The sequence below is a fragment of the Anopheles gambiae genome, chromosome X, assembly GCF_943734735.2.
Source record: "Anopheles gambiae chromosome X, idAnoGambNW_F1_1, whole genome shotgun sequence".
Lineage (NCBI taxonomy): Eukaryota > Metazoa > Arthropoda > Insecta > Diptera > Culicidae > Anopheles > Anopheles gambiae.
In genome coordinates this window covers 7157321-7185260 of record NC_064600.1, presented here as the reverse complement: position 1 = coordinate 7185260, position 27940 = coordinate 7157321, and the positions used below count along the sequence as shown (strand labels likewise).

Below are 27940 nucleotides of genomic sequence, written 5' to 3'. Positions count from 1 at the left end.
CCAACTCTGTTTCCCCTTTGATTCCGCTCCCGCGCAGTGTCGATCGATACGACCGCGTACAACAGCACGACGAGCGCGTGCAAACCGATCTCGCACGACAAGAACCACTACTACCTGCCGTACTGGGACTACAAGCCGTGCATGGACGTGCGGGCCTGGTTTCCGGACCTGCGGCGCCGCATGTACAACAGCAACATGATCGCGAAGATCAGCGAGCGGCTGGAGGTGGGCCTGGCCGAGACGAACCTGCTGCTGGAGGACGAGGACCCGACCGCCGAGGTGAAGCTGCGCGGCGTGCTGGAGGAGGTCGCCTCGAGCTGCAACAAGTACGTGACGATTACGCGCGGCGCCCTGGTCGGGCCGGGCACGGGCAAGACCAAGCTCGACAAGGAGCGGCTGAAGCTGTGCCAGCGCGAGCTCGAATCGATCGGCAACATGGCGCGCAATCTGCGCGCGCTCGTCACCAAGAGCTCGATGCGCGAACGGTACCGGACGGCGCAGAGCTACCTCGTGCGGTTGCGCTTCCTGGTGGAGGATCCGCAGCACGCCCTGCCGGACGTGTTTGTGTGGATGATCGCGAACGGGAAGCGGGTGGCGTACCATCGGCTGGACGCGCGCGACCTGCTGTACAGCACGATCGAGGAGGAGACGGGCGTGCACTGCGGCAAGGTGCAGACCGTGTTTCTCAAGCTGCCCGGCCGGCAGGCGGAGGGGCCGGCCGGGTGGCACGTGCGGGCCAAGCTGTCCCTCTACCTGTGGCTCGGCACGCTCAAGCACAAGCGCTTCTTCTACACCGGCCTGCCGAAGGGCTACGAGCTGCTGCACGAGCTGAAGAACGCGGAAAAGGTGAACGTGCCGGCGCCGACCACCGTGCACTACGTCGAGCGGCACGTGTTTCAGCTGCGCGCCCACATCTACCAGGCCCGGTCGCTGATCGGGTCGGACGCGTCCGGGCTGAGCGACCCGTACGCGACCGTGTACGTGACCGAGCACGCGAAAACGACGCAGGTGATCGAGGAGACGCTCAGTCCGACCTGGGACGAGCTGCTCGTGTTCGACGAGGTGACGGTGTACGGCTCGAAGGACGAGATACGGCGCGATCCGCCCACCATCGTGATCGACGTGTACGACCAGGACAAGGTGGGCAAGTCGGACTTTATCGGGCGCGCGATCGCCCGGCCGCGGGTGAAGCTGCGCGAGCACCACTACAGCACGCCCGTGCTCGAGTGGTTCGAGATAACGCGCGGGCTGGACGGGGCCGGCGAGCTGCTCGCCGCGTTCGAGATGCTCGAGCACGGCTCGGACGACGTGCCGCGCCTGTCCGACCCGAAGTACGTCGCGTGCAGCAGCGGCAGCGGCGGCGAGCACGTACCGCAACCGACGCTTGCCATCCTGCCGGTGCCGCAGGAGGTGCGGCCGAATCTCGCCCGGTTCCGCATCGAGGTGCTGTTCTGGGGGCTGCGCGACCTGAAGCGCGTCCACTTCATGACGGTGGACAAGCCGCGCATCGACATCGAGTGTTCCGGCCGCATCCTCAACTCGAGCATCGTGCAGAACGCGAAAAAGAATCCCAACTTTGCCAGCATGCTCAAGTTCTTCGACCTGGACCTGCCGGTCGAGGAGCGGTACGCGCCCCCGATCACGATCCGCGCGGTCGACTGCCGGTCGTTCGGGCGGTACACGCTCGTCGGCACGCACCAGATCACCTCGATCCACCGGTACATGCACCGGGCGCTGCCGAAGGAGGACCCGAAGCGGTACAACCAGGACGGGCAGCTGGTGCTGGCCCGGCGGCGCACGGACGCCGGTGGCAACGTGCTGCCCGAGGGGGGCATGCCGGGCGACTCGTGGTCGGGCGAGAACCTCACCCTGTACGGGGCGGCTTGCGTTGCCAAGGGGGTGGGCGGTGGGGCCGGCAGGGCGGGCAAGCGCACGAAGCGCAAGGGCGCGGACGGTGCGCCGGGGGCCGGGTTCGAGGGGCAGGAGGGGGCGGGCCAGGACGGGGACGACGATGACGATGGGTCGAGCAAGGACTGGTGGACGAAGTACTTCCTGTCGTACGAGCGGCTGATCGAGTCGGCCAAGGGTGGCGCAGCCGGGGGAGCGGGTGCCGGCGCGGGCGGGGCGGGAGCGATGGGGGGCGCGGAGCCGGGCGGCTCGGGCGACGGCGGCAAGAAGCTCGGCGTCAAGACGTCCCGGCTCGTGTCGAAGCTGAGCCCGAAGGCGGCAGCGCCGAAGAAGCCGCCGAATCCGCGCGTCGCCACCTGCCAGATCTACCCGAGCGAGCTGGAGTCGGTGTACGAGTACGGGCAGTTCCGCGAGTGGCTCCACTCGTTCCCGCTCTACCGCGGCAAGAAGACGGGCGACAGCACGGAGGACGAGACGCGCATCGTCGGCTTCTTCAAGGGCGCGATCAAGGTGTACCGGCTGCCGATCGAGAAGGGCATGGAGCCGGCGTTCGCGCCGACCCTGCCGCTGAACGATCCGATCCACGTGCTGGTGCGCGTGTACGTGGTGAAGGCGACCGATCTGCACCCGATGGACCTGAACGGGAAGGCCGACCCGTACGTGGTGCTGCAGCTCGGCAGCAAGCGCGTGTCGGACAAGGACAACTACGTCAGCAAGCAGCTTAATCCGGTGTTCGGCAAGTGCTTCGAGATCGAGGCGACGTTCCCGCAGGACTCGATGCTGACGGTGCAGATCTTCGACTGGGATCTGGTCGGGTCGGACGATCTGATCGGGGAGACGAAGATCGACCTGGAGAATCGGTTCTACAGCCGGCACCGGGCCATGTGCGGCATCTCCATGCGCTACGAAGAGTAAGTAGAGGGGAAGGTGTTTGTGTGTGTGTGTGTTTTTTTTGTGGTGGGAGTTTCGGATCTAATCTCAAGTCGATTTCGATTCCAATTCCAGAGAAAATACCGATTCTGACTCAGAAAAACTCAAAATCGCGTATTTTGATGTTTGTATACCGATTCCGGAGTTGATTCTGACTCCGGAGTTGATTCCGAATCAAGAGCTGATTCTGATTCCGGATCCAATTCCGATGTCAGAATCGCTTCAGGAGCCTATTTTGGTTCTAATTTCGGAGTCGATTTCGATTCCGGAAACGATTCTGGAACCGATTCTGTTTCTGGAGCCAATTTCGATCCCGGATCCTATTCCGATTCCGGGAGGTGAGTTCAATTCGGGTTCTGGAGCTGATCCCATATCGATTTCGATTCCGATTCCAGGGAAAATACCGATTCCGGATCGGAACTACACGACTTCGTGTTTGGATTCAGATTTCGGAGTCGATTCAGATTCTTATTTCGGAGCCATTTTCTATTCCGGCGTTAATTCAGATTCAAGAGCCGATTTTGGTTCTAACTCCGGAGTCGATATCGATTCTGGAGCCGATTCTGATTCCGGAGTATATTCAACTTCCGGAGCCTATTTCAATCCCGGAGTCGATTCAGATTCTGCGATCGGTTCCGGTTCTAGTTCCGAAATCGATTTCAGTTCCAGAGCTGATTCTGATTCTAGAGCCGCTTTTGAAACTGATACTAGAGACGATTCCTATTCCGGATCTGATTCTGGTTCCGGAGATGATCCCAGATTGTTTTTGATTCCGATTCCGGAAGCAATTGGAGCAAAGCAATAAAGGGTTCAAAACCGGCTCCAAATCCGATCGAAACCTATTCTGGATCCGATTCCGGAAGCGATTCCAATTCAGGATCCGAATCCGGCACCAAATCCGATTCCAAGTACGGAGCCGATTAAGGTAGCGATACCAATTCAGGATCCAAATCTGGCACCGTATCCGATTCCGATTACGAACTCAATTCCAATTCTGGAAACTGACTATGGACCAACCATCCCGAATCAATTCCAGAAAAAAACGGTGCTAGCCTGAATCGGTTCCGACCAAAACTTTATTTTACTACTTGCATTTGTCGTTGGGAGTTGTTGGGATGCTAGCGATCTTTTCTACCCCTTCTCCGCAGCTCCGGCTACAACATCTGGCGCGATCCGATGAAGCCGACCCAGATCCTGTCGAAGCTGTGCAAGGACAACAAGCTGGAGGCACCGCAGTACCTGCAGGACCGCGTCACGATCGGGCGCTGCTGCTTTCTGTTCACGAGCGAGGAGATCCAGACCTGGTCCAGCCCGACCTCGATCAAGTACCGGGACGAGCATCTGGCGCTGGCGGTGCTGCACCGCTGGGAGGAGATGCCGCGCGTCGGCTGTAAGGTAAGGTTCTAGCACGACGCAAACATTCCAAAACGAACGGCCATATCTTCCACTTTGCTCCATAGATCGTGCCGGAGCACATCGAGGCGCGGTCGCTGTACAACAGCGACAAGCCGGGCATCGAGCAGGGCAAGCTGGAGATGTGGGTCGACATGTTCCCGATGGACATGCCGCTGCCGGGGCCACCGGTCGACATCTCACCCCGCAAGCCGAAGTCGTACGAGCTGCGCGTGGTGATCTGGAACACGGACGACGTCGTGCTGGAGGACGATGCCTTCTTCACCGGCGAAAAGATGTCCGACATCTACGTGAAAGGGTAGGTAACAGCGGGTTTTTATTTTCTAGGCAAACAGGAGGTACGTGCTGGGCGTCCTCTATGGAAGTAAGATCCACTCTGGAGAACCATTTTTTAAGGTTTTCCTACGATTGGGATAAAAAAGGCTCACGGAAAGTGAGAACTTATTAGCCCCTGAGGATTTGTGCTCAACATCTGCGAGGTGAAAGGGTTCAGGGCACGCTCGAACCAAACGTCCTCCCCATTTCTAATGCTCCCAAATATCCCAAGCGTTCCTCGTAAGCTCATCTTAGCGTCTATGGAATGGAACTCTATTTGAAGCTTCCCAAAACCCAATTCTCCTTTCCTGCTCTGCTTGTTTTCTACGCCTCAGAAGTGCCGGTTTTCTAGCCTCAATATTAATTGATGTTACTACAGCTGCGGATAGCATGACCATTCCTATTGTTCCCCAGGCAGCTGTTCAATTTAATGAGATCGTATTTCGCTACCATGTCCTCTCTGTGCCGGTGCAGCACTGCAAGGCGTGTGCTGTCCGTGCCGCTGTCAACATCTGGCTGTTGTGTTTTGGCTTGAACTGTACGTTGCCTTTCGGCTACAGCCGCCCGGATGTGGATATCTAAAATGTGGTGCTTCCTTGACATGCAAATGGAATGGGGTTTTTTTTGGTAAATCCCTTTCACTCATCCAAGGACACGGGCCTACGCAAAATGCAAACGCACTCTCGGTGTTCCAGCGGTGGGGGTTGTGCAGTGGCTTTGTGTTTTTGAAATTTTAGCCACCCCCCCCCCCCCCGACCACCCACATTTCTTTCACATTTTCTCGCCCCTTGGTGCCACCATTGCTGCATGCTCAAGCCATGCAATGCCATGACATGCTTCACGGGAAGAAGATTTTCTGCCCAAACCTTTGCTGCCCGGACGGGACATCGCTTGTGGGACCCGATGCGAATGTTTTCAAATCCCAAACAATGGACTGTACCGGGCAGTGATAGAGCATGGTGGGTGGAAACCTTTTTTCTATCGGTGACCTTTTTCTCCAAGAAATATCGGTCAAAATAGTGTGAGAAGCTTGCGGTTGGGATCGTTCCTGGAAATGGGAAGCCGAAAACATTCCAACAGGAACTTACAATTTTTGGGATTTTGTAGCCGTGAATCCTGTGTGCATGTGTGTGTATGTCTGTTTTAATTTTATTTACTACATTTTGATAGTAGCATGCCGGCATAACTGAGCATAAATCGATTGCGAAGCTTCTTGGCAAAATAAAAAACGACTAAAACCATGCTTTTGCTTAATGTTGAGCAATCTCAACTGTGGAATCTTCCGACTCTGTCTGTGATGCCTGCATGTAGGAATTCTTCGGAACGTTTTGACATGTTTTTTTGTCTCTTCTCTCCTTTCATTTCAATAAACTTGGAGGAAGGATACGGGCTGGGTGTTTCTACTAGATTTGTCCTTTCTCTTGCTATCTCGTTCCATCTCCTTGTGTCGCTCATTCCTCCCTTACCGTGTGATGTGAAAACCTTTCATGGTAATGGTTTTTCGGACTGCCATTCTCAGCACCGGCAGTGGCTTACGGTGTTGTGCCCGATCTAGATGAAGAAGTTACGAATTAGAGCTGAAATTATGGTATGCACATGCTACCAACAAGGATATTGGCAATTGAAAAAATATATTCTACAACATGCTGGTAAATTAATGCCTTTCTTTAATGTATTGAATGCAAAAAAAAAGGTTTTCGCGTGTGCCTGAGACAACGGCAGCATCGCCTTCCAGGAACTGGCTCCTAACGCCAGCCATAATTGTTCGGCATTTCTTCGATTGCCCTTTTGCGTCGCTGCATCGCTATGTATCGCCTTGAAAGTTCGCAATTGAATTTTAGGTCGGGGTAGTGGGATAAAAACCAGTTTGACCAGTCTGGTAACAACAGCTAACAAATCATATTTTATCCTCGTCGAAGTGGTGAGGGACCATGCAGTAAGTACAGCGTTTTTGGGCTCTATTTTCTGGCAAAAATGTCAATTCTATTGCATAATTTATCAGTCGTGCTTCTCATACAGCTACTAGGACTAGCTTTTTTAAATGTAATGTTCAAGGCTATTTAATAATGAATGTGCTATCGTTTTTTTCTAATCTTCCAAAGAGCAATGATAATGTGGAGCTGATTTTTCTTGACAATATAGAGCCGATTGTTTAATGACTCAAAATCAAATATTGAATCTTTTTATTGTGTTTGATAATAGTATAAAAGGATGTTGTAAAGAAACAATTAATTACCATAATTATTAGTCAATAATTAATTTAGTTCCGAGCAACACACTGCATGTTGGCAAACTAAAAATTCACCTAGAATGTCTTATTCGTATCAGAAGTGAAACAAAATTCCATCAACACAACTGCCTGATTTTGGAGCCGCCTCGGCGAAAACAAACAATGCAATAAAATCATAAAAAGGAACCTCGATGGAGGCGCCTTGTATCTGACGAAAAATGGTTGTTCGTATGCTAATGTGCAACACTTTACAGGGGGTTTCAAGCGATTTTCGAATGTGAACGTTATTATTCACTGGGTGCAAGATTTTAATAAACAACAAAAAGATTTTTCATTTTCATGATACTCTTTTTTAAATTCTTCAGCATGATTTTCAACACTTTAACGGTCTATCGCTGTCTTTTTTTCCCACCAGGGGTTTAAAGCCTTATCTCATCAAGATTTTTATGCATCTTTTTCCGGCTCCACAACTATTCAGTTGCGTTATGAATTACAGGGTTTTTCGTGTCCATTTCCAGTGTCAGCAACATTTTTCATTGGTTGCGAGATGTTTTTCAACAGCTGTCAAATGTTGTATTTGCATCACAATTATGTTTCAGTTCATTCACACGAGATCAACACGTCTCAAGCTGGCTTGAGTTAGACAATTCTTTGTGATGTGTTGAAAATCATGTGTAAGAACTGAAATTTAAAAAAAATACTAGAAAACCCTGTAATTTTAAAAATATTGTACATATCTTGATGAGCAGCCGATTCCAAACCCCAGGTGAAATAAAAAGATGCCAAGAGACCGTTGAAGTGTTGAAAATCATACTGAAGAAATTAAAATTTATTATGAAATATGAAATATCAGAGTGGTGTGGATTACAGGGTTTTCCAAGTCAGTCTCGAATGTGAACGTTGTTATTCATCGCTTGCAAGACGTTAAACATCAATATGATATTTAATTTCTTAAATATGATTTTCAATACTTCTCAAGCTGGATTGAGTTTGACAGTTTTTTGTAATGTGTTGAAAATCATGTTTAAAAACTGAAGTTTCATATTGAAACAAATAAACCATTTGACCGCTGTTGAAAAACATCTTGGATGCGGCGAATAATTATGTGCACATTGGAAAGTGACTTGGAAAACCCTGCATTTCGGTTAATCCACATGATTTTCAACACGTCTCAAGCTGAATTGAGTTGGACAATTCTTAGTTATTTGTTGAAAATCAGGCGTAAGAACTGGAATTTAGAATGTTGTACTTGATGAGCAGCCGATTTCAAATTCCGATTAAAAAATAATGTCAAGAGACCGTTGAATTGTTGAAAATCACGCTAAAGAAATAAAAAAATGAAAATGAAAATTAAAGTTAAAAATCAGATTGTTGTGGAATTACATTTTGTATTCGGTGAATAACAACGTTTACATTCAAAAATGGCTTGGAAACCCCTGTATATCAAATTCTTGAAACTTTTACTGAGGGCAACTAAAATTTCTTTCCACAGAATTATTGCCTGCCCTTTAGCATTGTTTGAAGATTGTTCGAGCGAGTCGAACAGTAGGGGCAAACAAGTGGCACTAACACTGTTTCACACGATTGCAGGTGGCTGAAGGGACCGCAGGACATGCAGGCGACCGACATCCACTACCGGTCGCTCACCGGCGAGGGCAACTTTAACTGGCGCTTCATCTACCCGTTCGAGTATCTGGCGGCCGAGGAGCGGATCGTGCTGTCGCGCAAGGAGTCCCTGTTCAGCTGGGACGAGACGGAGGTGAAGATACCGGCCCGGCTGGAGCTGCAGGTGTGGGACGCGGACCACTTCTCCGCGGACGACTTCCTCGGTGCCATCTCGCTCAACCTGAACCGGTTTCCGCGCGGCGCCAAATCGTCCAAGCTGTGCACGCTCGACATGCTGCGCACGGACAACGTGCCGACGGTGAACATCTTCAAGCAGAAGCGCGTCCGCGGCTGGTGGCCGTTCTTCATCAAGAAGGAGAACGACGAGATGGAGCTGACCGGCAAGGTGGAGGCGGAGATCCATCTGCTGACGAAGGAGGAGGCGGAAAAGAATCCGGCCGGTTTCGGGCGCAACGAGCCGGACCCGCTCGAAAAGCCAAAGTAAGTAAGCGGGAGGGGGATATGGATTGCGCAACGAGCGGAATGCAGTACACTGTTTTCGCTCACTCTTCCACTCCTTCTCTTTCCAGTCGACCGGACGCATCGTTCATGTGGTTCCTGAACCCGCTCAAGTCGGTCCGGTACATCGTCTGGCACAACTACAAGTGGAAGATCATCAAGGGGCTGATCATCATCGGGATCGCCATCCTGCTGCTGCTGTTCTTCTACGCCGTGCCGGGCTACACGGTCAAGAAGATGCTCGGTGCTTAAGCAGAGCGAAAGGAAGAGGCTCCAGTCACACACACACACACAATCAACCGAATCCGAACGCAACTCAAACCACCAAAAATCGAACCGAACCGTTTTTACGAGATACAATCACGTGCTTTCATCGATCTATACCGCTTTCCCATCTTACCGATTCTTACCACAAAGTTTACAGCACAAGGTCGGCGAAACGCTGAAGTTTAACACACACAAATCAACGATGTCCGCCCGTGCAATGCTCTGGCCTGTCCTTGGGCCGGCTGTCGTTGCTGGTTAGGAAATCGTCCAACGCGACACCAAAGTAGCGTAGCGTAGCGTACTTAGTTAAAACAAAAATGAAACGACCGGCACATCCGCTGGTACATGGCACTAGCACAAGCAGATTTAAACACATAGACACACACAGACACACAAAATCCCCAAAAGTATTTATACATATTCATATATATATACACTGACCATTACACTGACGATGTTTTATGCAACGAAAGGCCATCAAACTCATCATCGGATCATCATCAGCACCTTAAAAGATCCAACTCCCTTCCCACGCGTTTGTAGGAACAACCAATTTGTGTACATACACACACACACACACAGACACACGCACTCAAACACTCCACAACTCCCATGAAGCACTAGTAGATCCTCCCGAACAAGTGTATTGGTATGTTCCGACCAGGACCTAAGGACCAACCGTTTTTTCTCACACTGCAAATTGTTGCAATTCGTTGCTGTTTAAACGTACAATTAGAGCTTACAAACCAAAACCACGAAAACAAAGAAGAAGAAAAACGAAACGCTAAGGAACGGGACGTACCCGCGTACGCACACGGATACACATGGGCGCACACGCCATAGCACCACAAACTATCAGAACAATCTATACTAATCGTTATCAGAGGCTCTATCCAGAACTGTTTCATATACATATATAAATATACACACACACACATATATATATATACATATATTTAGGTATACAAAGCTAAACAAGCGTCGGGACGCTTGCCCCTTTTTCGCTCTTCAAAGAGACACAAACGTACACACAAACACAAACTTAGTGAGGTAGTGGTAGCGCAGCTATTTTGCGATCCCTTTTTTCCTCAATTTGCTGGCGCGCGCTAGTACACACGTAAACACACTTGTATAGTAGATAGAGCAAAGAGAAAAGACATCCAATTTATCCTAATCAAAATCTTAACCAATCAAACCAAACGGAAATGGGTAAACGGGGACGGGCCACCGGCCACACCGCGTTGGCCGGTATGCACCTACTTGCTTGGAAACGTTTTGAAACATTGTTTTGCATACCTTTAGGCGGGCTCATGCAGGGCGGAGTGTTAAACATCGGCAAACTGTTGCGTCTCGGCTTGGCAGAAAGTTGCGTTTGTGTGTTTGGTGTTTTGTTTAGTGCAAAAATGCTTGCACAAATAAACATTTTGCTTGGGTAGGGATTTTTCGTTAAATTTTTATCAAATGAATGTTTTACCTAAACCGGTTAAAAAGGCAAACAAAGCCCAACAATTGCATACCGTCCGGCGCTCGAATGCGGTTCGGCGCCAGAATGTAGACGAGATGTGCGCTCTGGAGTGCACCCACGACTCCGATCTGACTCCGACTATTGTTAGCCCGATTCCGACCCTTTTCGGAGCCGTTTGAAGTCGGAGTAGTATGGAGTTGCCTGGAGTCGTTCGGAGTCTTCCGTAGTCGACTGAAGTCGACCGGAGTCGGGGTCATTCAAAGTCGTCCAGAGTCGATCAGAGTCGACCGGAATCGGAGTTGGGCGGAGTCGGACTACTCCGACTTCGTAATACTCCGGACGACTCCGGGCGACTCCGAACTACTCCGGATGACTCCGGGCGACTCCATACTACTCCGACTTTGAACGGCTCCAAACGAATCCTAACGACTCCGGACGACTCCGGACAACTCCGGACGACTCCGGACAACTTCTGACGACTCCAGAAGACTCCGGATGACTCCATACTACTACGACTTCCAACAACTCCAAACGACTCCTGCTGATTCCAGACGACTACAGACGAATCCGAGCGATTCCGAACGACTCCGGATAATGCTTGGCGGACCTACTTTGCGGAATCGGCTCCGAAATTATCGGAGTCGGATCAGAGTCGACTCCGAATTTTTGCCAACCTTACCCCCTCACTAATATGAACCATTGCGCAGTGTGCGCTCGCGCAAACCGGACATACCAAAACGCCCGAAAGGTATGCAAACATTGCATCACGAAGCTGCGTCGATATGAAGCACGTTTCTGGGTCAAACCATTGCCAAACCGGGCGTCGGTGGCGTCGGTGGCCTAACCTTACTACTGTTACACTCTTTATCGTTATCTATAAAACATACCACCCCCCCTTCCCACTCCCCGCAGCCTTCGTCAACGTTCGGCTCCTGTTGTCCCTTACTCCCCATTAGCGTGTGAGGCGACAACCATGCGACCATGCGCCGATGCACACGGGAATGGGGCGATTGGATAGAGATATTTCTCATCCTCACCCCTCCCCCCAATCACCCACCACCGTACTTATAATAGAGTTATATCCAAGTGTTGAGATGTGTTGATTTCACTTACCTACATTTATCAAGACACAAATAAAAAGCTTTAAAATAAACGAACACAATCATTCAGGATTCTGCCGCGGTTGGTGCGCTCGCCGGTGCTTTATTGTTCTGCCGAAATGGTACAGTGTAATTGTTGTTTGTTCGCGTTATTATTATTATCATTATTATTTTAAATTTTAAGGATCAAAATCTACTGTTTCACTCTGATTTTTGCAATTCCAAAATGGGCCAATTTAGTGTATTTTCTTTTAAATAAATCTATTAAAAGCACAATCTTCTATCGTTTTTTTTTTGCGACGAACTTCGCTGCTCAGGCGCTCCTGAAGCAGCCCAGAAGCAGCTCGGGCGAGTAACTAGTGAGAGCGTAAAACTAGTTTCGCTCTTTCTTCGTGCCGGAGATATGCTGCCTCAGTGCCGCGAGCTACCATGGCCACCATGGCCGCAAGCAGATCCACAATTAAAATCTAAATCGATAAGATAACATCAGCCCCGTTTGATACTGGCGGGGCGTGTGACGTTGTGCGAGAACATGCACCGTTTCCGAGCTCAGGTAAACAATGTTAAGGCTGCTTTTGAGCATTGTTCAACTTTTAGGTAAACATTTGACGTCCAACTGAACTGCTGATGCCATTCTGAATCATGCTCAATCGCGACTAAACATCTAAACCCGGGTTCATTTCTTTGATGTTCATTTTGTTGCAATTGACTAACAAATTCGAATTGATTTTGTACAGGAAGGCACGACCAAAAGGCTAAACTGCATGAGGCAAACGAATTCACTTAGGAATTCCAATTGGTTTGTTACGATTGAACAATATTCAGATAGGCATCAGCAGTTCAGTTGTACGTCACATGTTTACTTATACAGTAGAAGGTTATAGTAGTTAAAGAACAATACAATGTTAAGGTAATTTTGAACAATTAGTAAACTAAACGTAAACATTTGACGGCCAATTGAAATACTGATACTTTTCTGAACATTGTTCAATCGCAACGTACGTTTATATTACTTGAGTTCGTTGCTTTGATGTTTATTTGGTGTAAATTAAATTGTTTAGAGCTTCGTGTTTATTGATCTGTTCTATTTGAATAGTCAATTTTTAATTTTAAAGGAATTTGGATAAAATATAGGCAAACAAATCAAATTATTTTTTAAAATTAATAACAAGCAAAAGTCTTAACTCCACACAGTAAACAGGATCAACTTCAAGGGGTTTGTTTAGTTACTATTGTTTAGTTACTATTGAACGAAGTTTAGATTCAGTACTTCAGTACTTCAGTCGGACTTCAAATGTTTACTTACAATAGAACAATGTTCAAAAGCAGCTTAAACGTTGTTGACCTGTGCTTGGGAAACGGTGTAATACAAGTGCGAATGGAAATGAATGTAAGTGAAATATTAAAAAAAAAAACAGAATACTACAACCGATGGTTGATCTGGCCAGCGTTTGAGAGCGTTCCTTAGGCATGCAGAGTTCGTTGCCTGCTACTACCCGGCCCTGCCATCGCCGGTACCATTACCACTGTCATCGCGCTGGGCGTAGCTGCCTTGTGGAGAGTTACGCCGGCCAAACCACGTCCACCATGATCGCGTTGCTACCGGCTGCTCGCTACAGCTCGCTGGAGTCGCTTCCCTCCTCCCCGACGAACACCTCCAGGAAGAGCGTATCCTTCTTGACGTAGCCACGCGAGTACAGCTGGTCGTGCGGAACGTACACGTAGTGCTGATTCTTGTCCCGCTGGCCCTTCACCTTCGCCACGATCGGTTTGTAGATCGGTACGGCCTCGGCCGGGTTCGCTGCCTGATCGCGCACGCAGATGGTGGCGGACAGCCGGCACGGCCACTCGAGCAGCTCGTCGTACGGGCCGGGCAGGATGGTCAGACCGGCGATCAGATTGCGCCCGCGCCAAGTCCCGATGCCGTACAGGCTGACCTCCAGCTGGCAAATTCGGGAAGAGAGAAATGTGAAGCGTGAAAGTCACATCGAGGCAGCTCCATTGCATTAGCTAGCAACACCCACCTGCAGCATGTATCCGTAGGGGTAATTCGTAAAGATCGGACCCTTCATCATCGTTTCCAGCTCCTTCGATTGCTGCAACCGGTTGGCAAAGTTGTCGATGCGCCACATGACGTGGCCGTTCTCGCTGGCCGGCGTGCCCCGGTTGTTCGCCATCAGCATGTTCGTCTGCAGCTCCTCGGTGCGCTGCTTGGTGTGGTACGTTTCGCGGCGGCACTTCTTCAGCGTGTTCTCCAGCTCGACCATCCGCTCCTCGCACTCGAACAGCCGGATCGTGATGTCCTTCTGGTTGTAGTTAAGCTTCACCTGGTACTTGTGGATGTCGTCGAGTATTTCCTTGATCGGACCCTTCACTTCCACCACCGGTTCCATCGAGGAGGAGGAGGACGTCGAATCGCACGAGCCTGCCGGAAGCGTGTGGTACAGTGCGCTGTTCAGGGCGCTCAGTGCCAGCGGCTGGCAGGCTTTCGATGTCGAGGGCTGCTGCCCATCATCCGGTCCCATGGACAGGGCAGCAGCCTGCTTTGTCAGGCAGGACACGGCTGCCTCCTGCTCGATCGCTGCCCGGTCCTGATTGACGAAGAACAGGGTCTTCTCCAATGCATCAATCCGGTTGACAATGTCGGTCCGCCACTCATTCGTTCCCTGCCGTGAAGGGGAAAGGAAATCAGTCAGTATGTTGGGTGCCAAAAAAATTTGGAATCTGTTTTTTTTGTGTGCTCCCTACCTTCAGCTGTTCCCGCAACCCGGAAATATCGAGCGAGTGCTGCATCTTGTCCTGGTAGCACATCTTGTACAACGCGACGATAGATTCGTACACCTTGCCGGTCCAGCGATGCGATACGTCGTAGTAATTCTTCAAATGCGCCAGCTCGCTCTGCACATCAGTGTGCTTCTCCTTCTGCGCCGTCTGCAGCAGCTGGAGGCTGCTAATGTCATTCTCCAACGTCTGGAGGACCTGCTCCACCGATAACTCCTCCCCAACCTGCTCCTCGTTCGGCGGGGTGACGTACTCGTTCGACGGTTCGTTCGACGACTCCATACCGTAACTCTTCGGGCAAGTGTTGCTGTGCAGCTGAAGATCTTTCTTGGCGACGATGGCTCCGCAACGGTTCGGACACACGGTTTGCTGTCGGCGGCACTTGCGTAAGTGGATCTGTGCGGGATAGACGGATGGTGGAATGATGCTAATATCGCAAAGGTAGCAGGAACAAAAACCCTCTTTCGCGGTGGGTCCCAACAACCAGCATGACGCATACAAGGGCCCTCAGCAGGTAGACTTCCGGTTGAAGCCGTCACTTCCGACTGCCACTCGAGATCGCAGTGCGCACAAGATCTATGCTTACCTCGACGTCAGAATCATCCAGCCAATCGCTGCAGAGATAGCAGGAAGTCTGGGTGAACATGAGACGTCCGTTGGTGGTCGTGCCGGTTGCCATGCTGTCCCGGAAAAGGGCTACAGAGCAACAAGCTGAAAAAGCTGAATTCGAAAACAGCACTGGAGCTCGCGATGGAGCTCTGTTTGGAAAAAATTTCCGCGCGAGCAAACTTCAGCAAGGTGTGTGGGCCACGAACGCATACGCGCACCCCACCAAGGTGCGATAAAATACTGACAACGCCGTTCAAATCTGCGTCTTGATAAGGGAGCATTGGGGTGGGAACATGCCTTAACCCTTCAGTGCCGCTGGGCAGTGAAGCATGCCGGAAAAAAATGCTGATATCGAAATAGTTTCGCGTCGATCGAACACAAAGACAGTGGCAAGATTCAAACCAACCCCTGCTGCCTGTCACGTGTAAGGGCGTGCGTCATACCTTCGCGCACACCACTTGCGATAGATGCTGGATTCGGTTGGATTTCGTTTCAATATGATTTTTTTACGCGAAGCTGTTATAATTGCGCACGCAAACGCGCGACAATTGCCATGCTCTGTGCCCGGCGCAAGTGTGTTTTGCTGCTTCGGGAGGGCCTAAGTCGTTAGACTTTGTGCACCACACGTGTGCTGGAATTTCGTTAATTTAAAAGCTAAGCTAAGCGCTTGGAGCGATGAAATTTAAATAATTCTCCTCCTTTTATGGTTGTAACACCACTCCGTTTTCAAGCAGTAGCAGTTTAAGCGGCGAACACATGCGTGTCACCCAACACAAAATCTAAATCAAGGTTAAATATCTGAAACACAGTACAGTTGTGTGAAAAAGGGAAAGAAATTCCCCGACTTGTTCATCTTTCCATCTACTCAGTAGCCCGATCACCCCAAGGAAGTACATTCTTCAACTCAAGTTTGCTGAATCGGCGAATCTTCCAACAGAAAAACCACACCTATTAAAGCCTTGATTTCACATTCTACAGATGTAGTTTCTGCATCTAAATCAATAAATTCACCTACTCTAAGCACTGGAACTTACCCTGATTTCCACGAGCGCAAAAAAACTTTTCACAAAACTAGTAAAACAAAGAAACACTTTCCAACGGCAGAAGTAAACTGTTCACTGGCGATTGAGCGCGGCGGGAATTTTCAAACTCACTCCGGTTCGGTTGGCTGCTGACAAGTTTCTGCGAAAGCTGTGCGCGGCAACTGCGTCAACGGGAAGCGTTTGCCGTGAAGCGTTTCGCCGCTGTCACAGCAACCGTCAACACTGGGAGGGGAACGAAATTCCCATTGAGCAATGCATGCCAGCAATGTGGGTATAAAATACGGCCGTGCTTATATAGCGTTGTTGTTCAAGGGATATTTTATAATAAACTTGCAATATGCATTTGTTTGGCGAGCTTTCTTGTCATTATTATTGATTATCTGCGGTTTTCTATTATTTTAATTATTAATATTGACCGATCCGACTATGATTTGGATGTCAACTGAAATTTTACAATTTTCTTCAGTTGTCGGAATTCCGAAAATCGAATCAAACGGAAAAAAAACGTCACAAAAATCTGTTATGAAATTATTAGACAATGTTGCTTGCATCGTTGCATAAAAATTTGCATTGCTACGTTTGTTTGTACAGTCTGTTCACTGATGTGATATAAATGTCGCTTTTACCCATCGCTATCTTTTTCGTGCATGGTGTTTCGTTAACCCTTCGAGTCTTCTAGGATCACTTTAAGACTTTGAATTTGAACTCATGTAGATCCCGTTTAGGAGTCGTTTAAGGCTTTGGTGGTGTTTTTATTCATCCAAAACTGAAATTGTAAAAACCATTAAATATATAAAAAAAATGATAATATTTTGAGGTATTTTAGCTGAAAATAATTTAAAGAAATACATGTGGTGTACAAAAATAATTAAGTATCGTGGACATCTTCGGTCACTGCCAGACACAAGGAAAACCATTGCTACGAAATGCAAATGTTAACTGAAAAATTCCTTTTACTGCTGAGAAAATATGGACTTTGTTTTCCCCACACTTTTTATGAGGATGCCCCAAATGCCTCAGATTAAGCTTAAACGACTGGAAAAACAAATATCCATTGAAAAGAAACAAAAGCTCCATAGCTTCACTGATTTGCTCAATACATGACGTTTTATAACTCATCATTATATTGCAACGACCATTACTCAAATCTCACTTGCTTCAGTGCTGGTGGTTTCCATTTGAGTTTAGTATTTAAACAAGCGTATCGCTGTTCTAGTTCTAGCGATGCATAACTCCAATGCGAAACCATACAACAGAACAGAGGAAATAATAAAAGCTCTCCTCCAAGCGAGGAAGCTCCTCTGGTTGGGTATCCCACAAGCAGATGGTGCCACCAGCTTTTTGCTATTTTTAGAATGCATGAGTCGTTTGCCGTCTGCTAAACGAAGTCTTTCTATATTCCGTTTAGGTTGAGAGCTTGAGTCGTTTAGTGGTCGTTTAGTGGATTTGTGGCACTTGGGTAGGGACAAACAGGTTTGTTATTTGGTGTCAGAAGGACTTTTAAATCACCTAATTTCCTTTGTAAGCATTGAGCCTTCAGAACGCGTGTTCCGAGAGCAGCGTGTCGGATGTCGGATGTGCTACAGAAAAAACGAATTTGTCGAACCAACGTGGACCGATTTTGCTGTTTGGGAAGCGTGGCCGCACTGTCAAGCTGACAGCTGTCACCGAGCGTTTCTGTTTGTTTTGTTTTTTGAATCGTGTCGTGGTGGTTTTTGGTGGGTTTGCCGAGGGCAATGGTGAGGGATAGCAGAGGGCGGTGGAAACGGCGTAGGAAAACAACACCGCGTACACAGATGCGCATCCCAAGTCGGCCGCAAGTGTCAACGTAATCAAATTTTTGACAACTCTCGACCGCTATTTTCGGGCCTGCAGAACCGCCAGCAGTGTTCCCCGTTTTTCGTTTTGAATGTGTCCACGTCCCAGTGCTAGCAGCTTGGTTCGGTCTGTATCCGCTGGTTGTGTCTCCCAGCCCCGTCCGCTTAACGTGCAAACAAGATGAAGGTGACCGCAGGTGAGTGCCGATCCCGTCACTGCTGACTCCGTCCCTGCCGAATGCTGATGTGCGGTTTTGACTGCTCCTTCTCGTGTTGTTTTCCCCCTTCCCTCAGCGCACGGTAACAACCTGAAGTACCTCAGCCTGGTCACGCTCACGCTGCAAAATGCCATCCTCGGGCTGAGCATGCGGTACGGGCGGACGCGCCCGGGCGACCTGTTCCTCAGCTCGACCGCGGTCGTGATGGCGGAGCTGGTGAAGCTCGCCACCAGCCTGGTGCTGGTGTACCTCGAGGAGGGCAAGCACTTCGGCCGGCTGCGGGCGGCCCTGCACCAGACGATCGTGAAGCAGCCGCTCGACACGCTCAAGATCTGCGTCCCGTCGATGCTGTACATCATCCAGAACAATCTGCTGTACGTGTCCGCGTCCCATCTCGATGCCGCCACGTACCAGGTCACCTATCAGCTGAAGATTCTAACGACGGCCGTGTTCGCGGTGCTGATACTGCGCCGCCGCCTGCTGCCGACCCAGTGGGCCGCCCTCGTCCTGCTCGTCGTCGGCGTCGCGAGCGTCCAGCTGGCGCAGACGGGCGAGGACAGTGGGACGGCCGCGACCCGCCAGCAGTCGATGCCGGCGGGCGACGGTCCCGAGCAGAACCGGCTGCTCGGGTTCAGTGCCGCGCTCGGCGCCTGCTTCCTGTCCGGCCTGGCCGGCATCTACTTCGAGAAGATGCTCAAGGGCGCGGACATCTCCATCTGGATGCGCAACATCCAGCTCAGCCTGCTGTCGCTGCCGTTTGGGCTGCTGACCTGCGCGGTGAACGACGGCGCCCAGCTGGCCGCCCGCGGCTTCTTCTTCGGCTACGACGCGTTCGTGGTGTACCTGGTGGTGCTGCAGGCGGTCGGCGGCCTGATCGTGGCCGTCGTCGTCAAGTACGCGGACAACATCCTGAAGGGGTTCGCCACCTCGCTCGCGATCATCATCTCGTGCGTCGCGTCGATCTACCTGTTCGACTTTAGCCTCTCGCTGCAGTTCACCGTCGGTGCCGGGCTCGTGATTGGGTCGATCTTCCTGTACGGCTACGATCCGGCCGCGGCCAAGGGCGCGAAGTCGGCCGTGCGCCCGTCCGCCAAAGCGCTCGCCGAAGCGGAGGAGCGCCTGCTGGCGGAAAAGGTCTGAGCTGGGTACGGGGGAACTCCCGGGTAAGCGTGCTCGAATCGGTTCGGCAACGAATGGACTGGATTTACTGTTTAGTTTACTGTTTTAAGCATCTCGCGCGGCTGTCCGTCTAAGCTTTGGGATTAGTTCTATTTGGCCGCACTTCCCACTCCCACGTTTTCTTAACCCCTTTGCTCTGGCTGCGAGAGTGAATGGTACACATATCGATTTGATACAAAGCGAACCGGCCAAGCGCGCGTAGCAGAGGTTTCAGCACACGCCAACAGTGTCTCAGCCCAGGCCCAGGTCGCGCATGTAGGCAATAACGAAACACACACACATATATTATTCTAATAGGACAGTAAGCGAAGCAACTTGGCTGGAGGAGTCTGTGTGGGGACGGATGCTGCGTCACGGTGTTTGTTACTTAGAGCGCGCAGGCGAAACGCGCCGTAGCGTTTAAGGGCTGTATAAGGACGATGCGCACACTTTTAGTGAGTATTATAGTCGGTACTAGGTGAGCTGCTGCCTTTTGTACGATAGCGTAATGCGTACGATTTTTTTTTTAAAGTAAGGAAACCTTCTCACTTTCGTTTCGGTTAGCGAGTTAGCAGATTCAAAGGTTGTAGTGGAGCGAGCTCTTACTTGCTTCATTTCGATACATTTACTTCACTGTAATGTCTACTACCGTCTTCACAGAGAGAGAGAGAGAGAAATAGAGGGCAAATTTTAATTAGCAAATAGAAAATGAAAAGCTACACAGCTCGAAGCATCACGTGCGGCCGGCCAGGAAGTTGTGGACGATGATGTGATCCTTCGGTGAGCGTTCGGAAAGCGTAACACGATTTGATACATAAGAATAAGCAAAGAATATATAAATAAAGTGCATGAAAAGTGCAAACAAAAAGAGGATTTGATGGAGCGACAATATTTGTGTTACAACATTATTTCTTGTTACGTTCGCTTTCTGTCGCTTTATGATGTTTAGATCTGGTTTGTTGATTTCAATTTTAAAACGGTTATCTATAGGACTCTTCTCGAACGGAACATTAGACAAACTAACAAACTGACTTACGGCTTTAGTTAATTGTCAAATCGATTTGAACAAAAAAAAATGTCACCGTCCTATCTAATCTCGTTGAAGTAAAGGGAGAACATAATTTTAAATACTAAGAGTTTGGCAAAAGAAATGCGTACTGTCCATTACTCTTTGGGTCAGCTAATCCTTATCTTAGTTTCGTTTTGCAGTGTGTTTGTACAATTTCGATAATAAAAGAAAAGCAAACAAAAACCTTCGATTTTTATTGTTCCGCAAACATACCATTGCAATGTGTTCGTCTAAATCAGAGATGTCAAACTCTCTTACGAAGGCCCGTGAGATCCTTCGAAACAATTATTTTGTATTTCTACTGCTACAGTACAGGACAGTCAATTGTGGACACCCGAAAAATGAAGAGATTTTCAACTTCGCCGATTTTTGTAATAATTGTCAGACCATGTATCATCAGAAAACCTTTTCGGTGTTTTCTCTCTATTTTTGTATGCACAAAAAAAGATAAAAATTACAAAAAGCTATGGAAGAAACAACCAAAACTGTGTAACTGTTTATCTTCAACGCATACAAAATCCTAAATGTCTGGAATTAAGTGGCATATGCTGTGAGTGGTTTTGCTTTTTTTTTTGCAAACTCAAAAGAGCATCTTTTTTAAGCAAGAGACTTTGAAAAATTAACATAATCACTTAAACAGCCAGAATCCAAAACTCACACTTTTTTATTGACATATTGTTTTGGTAAAGTATCAGGTCGAACCCATCTTTAGGCATGGTTGCAGCTTAGAGTATGATACTTGTGCAAAATGTTGTTGAAATCAGCTGAGCCAGCACAAAAACGGGTTACTTTTGAAAAAAAAACCCACAGACATTGTACCCATATCAGTCCTTGAAGTAATACTTAACTTAAACCAGTACAAGAGCTGATACAGAGTTCACATGGGCCCTGGTACCGAACATGAAACCATACCAGCTCTGGAACCGATCACGATTCCATACCTATCCTGGAACTGATTATGAACCCATACTGGTCCTGGAACCGAGCATAAACCCATACCGGTGCTAGAACTGATGCTGAACTCATACTGGTCCTGAAATGGCTCTTGATTTAATTCCTACTATACCTAGGAACTGTACCTGTTCCGGATTCGAAACAAAAATTTGGCACGGATCTGGAACCGATACAGTTCCAGCTCCAGTCGACAAACCATACCTGAAGGTACACGTGCACAGCGTTGAAATAGCGCAAGAATTGTAGAAGAATTTATATAATGATGCTACAAGCGATTTCCAAGCTTTCCATGAGGCAGGATCAAGGTGACTAGATATACTACAGGTGAGCTTTTGGGTCTGATTTTGGACTCCATAATGAATGGGGATTTCTATGGAGATTGACAGGTAGGGAGTAACGGTTACTAAGGACTTGTATAACTCTTTGCACTGCCCGACTGTTAAGTGAAGATTTAGGTCTAAGGACACAGTACACGACTTGTAGTAATTTATGGATCTTTAATGGGGAATGAAAGGAATTGCTCATTGCAAAAAAAAAACTAGGTTGCGGCACTTGCTACTATTTTGTAAGTAACTTTTTGGCCCGCGTAATGAAATGAGTTTGACATCGCTGGTAAAAATAATTTTTAAAAAATAATAAATTCCCACGTTGAATAATTATCCTTATGATTACATGGATTGATTCACAACATTATTATTATTGATCGTTTTATCGAAATAATACAGCAGGCTGAATAAAGCTTGAAGCAGCATTCTATTTGTGTAGTGTTCAACAGTCAGTTTCAAAAATTATAAAACCATGCGTTCCGTTATTTCATTTATTGAATTTCAAGTATTTAACGTATTCTTCAGCTTAATAAAAACCACACCAATGTCGATTGTGAATTTCTTTTCAAAATTAAAAATAATAATCATTAACACTAACTTAGCTTACTGTGCAGGCAGGCAACATTGAAAAAAAAGACACCTGCTAACCCTTCCAGCGAGCAGGCAAATAAGGTAAACAAACAAGCGGAAGGATGAATTTCCGCACCTTCCACCCGGGTGAGGGAAATTCATGCGCATCGATTGCGCTACATGCAGCCGAGCCTTTACAGGTTGACTCGCTCGAATCTGCAGCACACACACACACACATACACTCGTACAGGTGGGCACAGGCGCTCAACCGTGCGAAGGGCCTTCGATGCGTGTGTTCGAGAGTGTGTGTGAGAGAGAAAGAGAGAGAGAACGCGCACAGTGTAACGTAAAACCCTTGAGCGCGCGCGCGCGCTCGCTCGCCCACGTGTAGTGGTGAGCTCAGGGCGGCGCTGCGTTGCTGACGGTGTTGGTGCCCGCGGTGTTGGCCCTTGCGATCGGCGCGACCAACGTTACACAGGCTGGCACATACAGCGGCGCGTGCAAGGTGTTCACGTACACTGTGCAGGAGGAGAAGAGTGCGAGAAAAAAAAACCCCAACCCCTCGAGCGCAGGTTCATTTCCCTCTGATCTGTCGGTGCGTGCGGACGTGCGTCCCGTAGTGTCTCTCGTGCCCGCACACACACAACACCGCCGCTGCTGCTGTTGTTTTGTTGTTCCCTGTGTTTTTTTTTTGTCTCCGTGTGTGATGTGCTGCAAGCCGAAGGCAGAAGGCTTCCACCACCCAAAAGGCAAGTGAGTGCGTGCGTGCGTGCGTGCGTGGGGTTTAGAAAAGAATAAGAAAACAACAACGTGGCTAGAACGAAAATAACAAGCCGGATGAACACGCGAGCACAACGCGAGGTGATAGATGTGTCTGTGTGGGGGTGGGATCGGGGTGACTAATTTCCTCCCACAAAAAGCTCTCGTACAACCCCCCCCCCTCCCCTCCCCCCTACATTCCCCTTCAACCAAAACATTCTAAATACAGCCGGCGAAATTTCTTTCCAATTCCGTGCATGTTCCTGTGTGTATTTGTGTGTATGCGTGTGTCTCTAAGTGTATAAAGTGTTTCTGTGTATGTGTGTTTGTTCAGCGGGGTGGAAAACCCGTTTTTCCGCGTCATCATATCGTTCATCGCTCAAATCCCCTCCACCCCTCCAGCTCCCTTCCCCCCCCCTCCACCCTGTGTGCTGTTTCACTTCCGCTTGAAAAACCTCGTGCGTTCGCGTCACTAAATTGGTGAGCCTGTGTCTGTCGCGCGCGGTGAGACTGAACTTTTTTTTTTATATTTATTGTTGTTGTTGTTGTTGTTGTTGTTGTGGTTGTCGTTTTGGTTGTGTGGTGGTACCCCGTTTGCGCGTGAGAGCATGTGCGCGCGTGTGCAACCACCGGTTCGATCTTCGGTCAGGAGTGGGGGTAGGAGGCAGGAGGGTTTTGAAGGAATTTTCCAACCAACGTTTTTGGGAAATTTTTTTTTGTGCACCGCGTGGCACAAGGAAACGAGTGGTGAAACATTTCGGCAAAGCTAGAAGCACCTCTCCTCCTCATCAACCATACAAGCCAATAGTTTCTTATAAGATTTGTGGGGCTCGAAAAAATCCCATGTGGCTTTTTTGTTCCCTCTTGCTTTTTGCTTACGGCAATCAACTGTGTTTATGTCTGTGTGTGTGCGTACGTGTACGTTTATAGTGTCTGATCGTATATATACATGTGTGTGTGTGTGTAGTAAGGACAGGTATTCGAAGCAAATTGTGCCCTTAAATGTAAAAAGGGTGCCTCGCCCCTACCCCCACCCCCCCTCCCCCCCTCGGTGTGTATAACATTGTGCAACAAGAAGGCCGCGTGTGCCCGTGTGTGATCGATCGTACTGGTGTTGGGGAGTTTGTGTATCCAAATGTGTATCCATGTGTGTGTGTGTGTGTTTTTTCTGTAATAAATTACATCAGCTCGAAAGGAATGTCGGAAAGCGGAACAGCCGCACTACCACCATCTCGCCTGCCGCACCATCTATCAACCCGTTCGATCCGTGTTCATCGTGCAGAAGAAAATCTTAAAACGCTCACACACATACGCTCTTTCGCTCTCGCTCGCTCCCGCTCCTTTCCCGGCAATGGAGGTCATTCGCGCAAACCCACACGCGGTTTTTCGGTGGATGTGTGATTGGTGGTGTGGTTCTTTTGACTGTTTTTTTTCCTCTTTTGAGTCGCAGTATGGTGTGTGGGTTCGAGGGAACCCCTGTACACACACACACATACACACGGCAGAGGGCCACTAGTAAATGCCGATCGGCGCACTCTTTCTGTTTCTTCCCTTTTTAGTCCCTTCTTTTGGGTTGGTTCACCGGCAACACACACACACACCCACACGCGTTAGTTCAGCACACATTGTGCCCGGTTTTGTCTCCAAAATGTAGACTTGTAGTTTGGGTGTTTTACAAATTCGATTCGCAAAATTGAGTGCGCGCGCACGTACGCGTGTGTGTGTGTGTGTAGGGGTAGGTCGTTCCCCCCTTTGCAGGGGCTGGGGTCGTTCTTGCACCATACTTTTCGGGGGCGAACCCTGCCCATGCAAAAGGCGATGAGGGTAGAAGGTAATTCATTTGCACCAATTCTCACCCCCCCCCCCCCACTCGACCCGTTGCGCACCGCTGGCGTAAGGGCGTGCGTGCGCACTTACGTGTGTGTGTGTGTGTGTTCTGTCGAAGACGACCAGATGGCCACAATACGCGTATTGTACGCGTGTGTGTGTGTGTCTCCATTGCGTACGTTGGCATGTTTTCCACCTTACCGTGTGTGTGTGTGTGTGTGTCTGTGTTTTTGTGTTTTTGTAGCTTAAAAGAGAGTACAATTTTGGAAGTGAATTTGTACAACAAATTGTGTCTGTTTTCGTACAAAAAATCAATCACGAATTACTGTCCTTCTGTGTGTGCTTGTGTGTGTGTGTGTGGGTGTGTGCGTATATTCAATACGAAAAATGATTCAATCCATCCAATAGGTGTTCCGATCGCCGTCAAACGAGAGCCGCAAATGAACAAACAACCCCTTTTTGGCGAGCCTGTTTTTTGATATTGCTTTAACTTGGAGCACCGCAAACATGCTTCGAGCAGGTTCAATTTAATTTTTTTTTTAAATATGATTTTTTTGTCATTTACTGTTTTTAAATCGTGTTAAAATTCGCTCCCGCTGCGCTGCTGCCATATACAGGAGACTCTCGCGAGGCGCTCAGCTTGGTTTTTTGACAGTTCATTGTTGGTATTGCTGTGCTGCATCGGATGCGATTTTATCGGAATGCCGGTCAAAACTTTAAATGGGATTTGACAGATAGCGTCGGACGTGCAATTTCGCCGTTCGACGGAATCAAATTATTTATTTTTTTTTATTTCGTCGGACGCCGCATCCGATTTTATCCGGCAAACTAAATGTGTGGTGTTTTGTAGGAGCAATCTCAACTTAATTTTTCACAATCGTTAAACTACGAAAATCATCCAAATAATCGCAATATTACATGAAGAAGCATTTGGCAGCACGTGCGATAAAATCGCATGCGATGAAGCACAGACACGGGCCCTATAAGCAGAAGTTGATGGGGTGTGTTTTTCAATTCCTCGCCGATAACCGCTACATACATATTGCCCCCAACTACCCACAAATTTGAATATTTATGGTTATTTATTGTGCAACGATTATGTATTATCGCATCGATTCGAATGGCGAAAACGATACGAAATTTTCTCCCGCTCGACTCGAGCGCTTCCGACGGAATCGAATGTCAAAATAATAGGCCTGTATGTATTGATAGAAATTCGACTTAAACCTTGCGCTTTGGGACTTTTTTTTGTAAATTATTTTTGGTCCCACATACAGTCGCATCTCGGGGATCTCCTGTATGCACATACACACGCGCACACAGTCGCATTGAACTGACAGAACAGCGCACAGCACAGCGCGATAAAATGAACACACACACACACTTACACACCCGAATACGCAGCATCACACTTGCGCGCTGTGCAGCAATCACGGCACCGCGCTGTGGTACGCGCAGAAAGGTTCATTTCATTGTCGGTCCCGAAATAAAAAAAAAAAACCTCCTCAAAGGGAATCATCTAGTGTGCGTGTGTGTGTGTGTGGCGTGCGATCTTTAAAAAAAAAAGAACCCATTTCGGGAGGATCACATTGGTGCAAATGTTCGATGTGGATGATATATTTTGTGGCACAATGTGTTAGTGTGCTTCCAATTGATTGTATTTAAATCAGCAAGGGAGTGCTTTACTGCATCCAAAAGGGGTTTGCTTCTCTGTGGCAGTAGTGTCTCTCTGTGTGTGTGTATGAGCCGGTAAAACAAAAACTTGTAGTACTGCATGGGTCAGCAAAAAAAAGTTAATAAAAACTCCGATTTGCCCACAATTTGATGCTCGTTTGGAACGTTTAGATTGCAATTGCGGGGTCCCTTCACCACAAGTCATACAGGGTTTACCTAGCAAATCCGGCATCGTCAAAGCGTTATCGGTCGCCGTAAATACTGTTTCGGGCGTCGTAAACCCTCAATTGGGCACTGTCATTTCTATTCGGGCCTTGTGAAGTATGAATCGGGCAAAGTACAGAATGAATTGGGCCTACTTTATATTTTGTTGCTTTCTAACTGTAAAACAATACTTTTTTGCTAGTAGTTGAACTGATATGTAAGAAAATTCTCTATTTTTAAGTTTAATCACATACAAAATTATTGAAATTCCTTTTTTTAAATTTTTAATTCAAATCCGTACAATGCAATTTGGTTTTATATTTTTTTAAAAATATAATATGTTTGGTGATTTAATTAGGTAAACATTTTAAAATAATACATAATAAGTTAAACAACATACAAAATACGTGTTTTTAAACAACTTGATGGATCAAACACACCGAAGCTACCGATTTGACACCTTCAAAAGTAGGACGCTTTCATTCTGTACTATGCCCGATTCATACTTCACAAGGACCGAATAGAAATGACAGTGCCCAATTGAGGGTTAACGTCGCCCGAAAAAGTATTTACGGCGACCGATAACGCTTTGACGATGCCGGATTGGCTAGGTAAACCCTGTAATTCTGTATGGTCCATCGACGGTTAACCAGTTGAATTTTGGGTGTTTGAAAACGCTTCAATTTTGTTTTGGAATTAGTTGTTTTACCTTTATTAACCCCTATTCAATTTTAAACTAGAAAGCTGAGTATTACAGGCTGTCGGAGGAACAATGTTAATCGTCCGGATTGTATTTTCCACACCCTTTTTACAGTGTCAAAAAAAAAAAAACAAAAACAATGGCTAGCATCGTGAAACGATCCCTCATTTTTTTTTAAATTTTCGGTAATATATTTGGGTGTCACGATAGGAGGGCTTAAGTAGGCATTTAATCCCTTCTCGGTAATGCCACCAATTTTCGGTTGCAAAAAAAAAAACAAAACGAAAAAAAAAATCAAATTAGTGCAACTTGTTTTGTTTCAAAATACCATTCATCGATTATGTAAAACATTGCGTGGTTGGCATTAGCTCTAGTACGTGCTGCTCCATTATTAAATAAAATAATATACGATCACAAATAATTGCGTGTTACCAGCAGCAATCACCATCTTTGCCAAAAAAGTATAATATAGCTTATC

General features: G+C 48.0%; 4 protein-coding genes across 8 annotated transcripts in view; 3 read left to right on the top strand and 1 right to left on the bottom strand.

The window, feature by feature from the left end:
• Window positions 1-11814, top strand: part of LOC1271860 (otoferlin) — a 31876-nt gene extending 20062 nt beyond the window's left edge. For all 3 annotated transcript variants that reach the window (XM_061644488.1, XM_061644482.1, XM_061644478.1), the window contains exons 14-18: window positions 38-2819; window positions 3987-4233; window positions 4299-4549; window positions 8387-8902; window positions 8992-11814. In XM_061644488.1, coding sequence (XP_061500472.1) covers window positions 38-2819; window positions 3987-4233; window positions 4299-4549; window positions 8387-8902; window positions 8992-9172 — 3977 coding nt within the window. In that variant the 3' untranslated portion in view covers window positions 9173-11814. The remainder of the gene's footprint in view (window positions 1-37; window positions 2820-3986; window positions 4234-4298; window positions 4550-8386; window positions 8903-8991) is intronic.
• A 3-nt stretch (window positions 11815-11817) lies between these two features.
• Window positions 11818-16315, bottom strand: LOC1271862 (uncharacterized). Of its 2 annotated transcripts, none has more exons than XM_061644495.1 (4): window positions 16177-16315; window positions 14501-14929; window positions 13777-14418; window positions 11818-13695 (listed from the first exon to the last, which is right to left on the bottom strand). In XM_061644495.1, the coding sequence occupies exons 2-4, from the start codon at window positions 14813-14815 to the stop codon at window positions 13366-13368; spliced, it is 1287 nt and encodes a 428-aa protein (XP_061500479.1). In that variant the 5' UTR covers window positions 14816-14929; window positions 16177-16315; the 3' UTR covers window positions 11818-13365. The 2 variants fall into 2 exon arrangements, with proteins under 2 accessions (XP_061500479.1, XP_061500476.1); XM_061644492.1 differs by lacking the exon at window positions 16177-16315 and adding an exon at window positions 15120-15389.
• Window positions 16316-17813: 1498 nt separating this feature from the next.
• LOC1271863 (UDP-galactose translocator) lies at window positions 17814-20246 on the top strand. Its single transcript, XM_310718.6, has 2 exons — window positions 17814-18199; window positions 18297-20246. The coding sequence occupies exons 1-2, from the start codon at window positions 18184-18186 to the stop codon at window positions 19358-19360; spliced, it is 1080 nt and encodes a 359-aa protein (XP_310718.5). The 5' UTR covers window positions 17814-18183; the 3' UTR covers window positions 19361-20246.
• Window positions 20247-22763: 2517 nt separating this feature from the next.
• The window catches only part of LOC1271868 (E3 ubiquitin-protein ligase Ubr3), a 51508-nt gene continuing 46331 nt past the window's right edge, over window positions 22764-27940 (top strand). Inside the window, exon 1 of one of the 2 annotated variants that reach the window (XM_061656638.1) lies at window positions 22764-23047. The gene's annotated coding sequence lies outside the window, so the exon portion shown is untranslated. Of the gene's footprint in view, window positions 23052-27940 lie in introns of both variants that reach the window. The other variant, XM_061656641.1, reaches the window with a different exon arrangement.

Coding starts and splice junctions, on each gene's coding strand:
- LOC1271862 (XM_061644492.1), bottom strand. CDS start 15,212: ATGGCAACCGGCACGACCACCAACGGACGTCTCATGTTCACCCAGACT. Junction 14,930..15,119: donor TGGATGATTCTGACGTCGAG/GTAAGCATAGAT, acceptor TATCCCGCACAG/ATCCACTTACGCAAGTGCCG. Junction 13,696..13,776: donor CCTACGGATACATGCTGCAG/GTGGGTGTTGCT, acceptor CGAATTTGCCAG/CTGGAGGTCAGCCTGTACGG.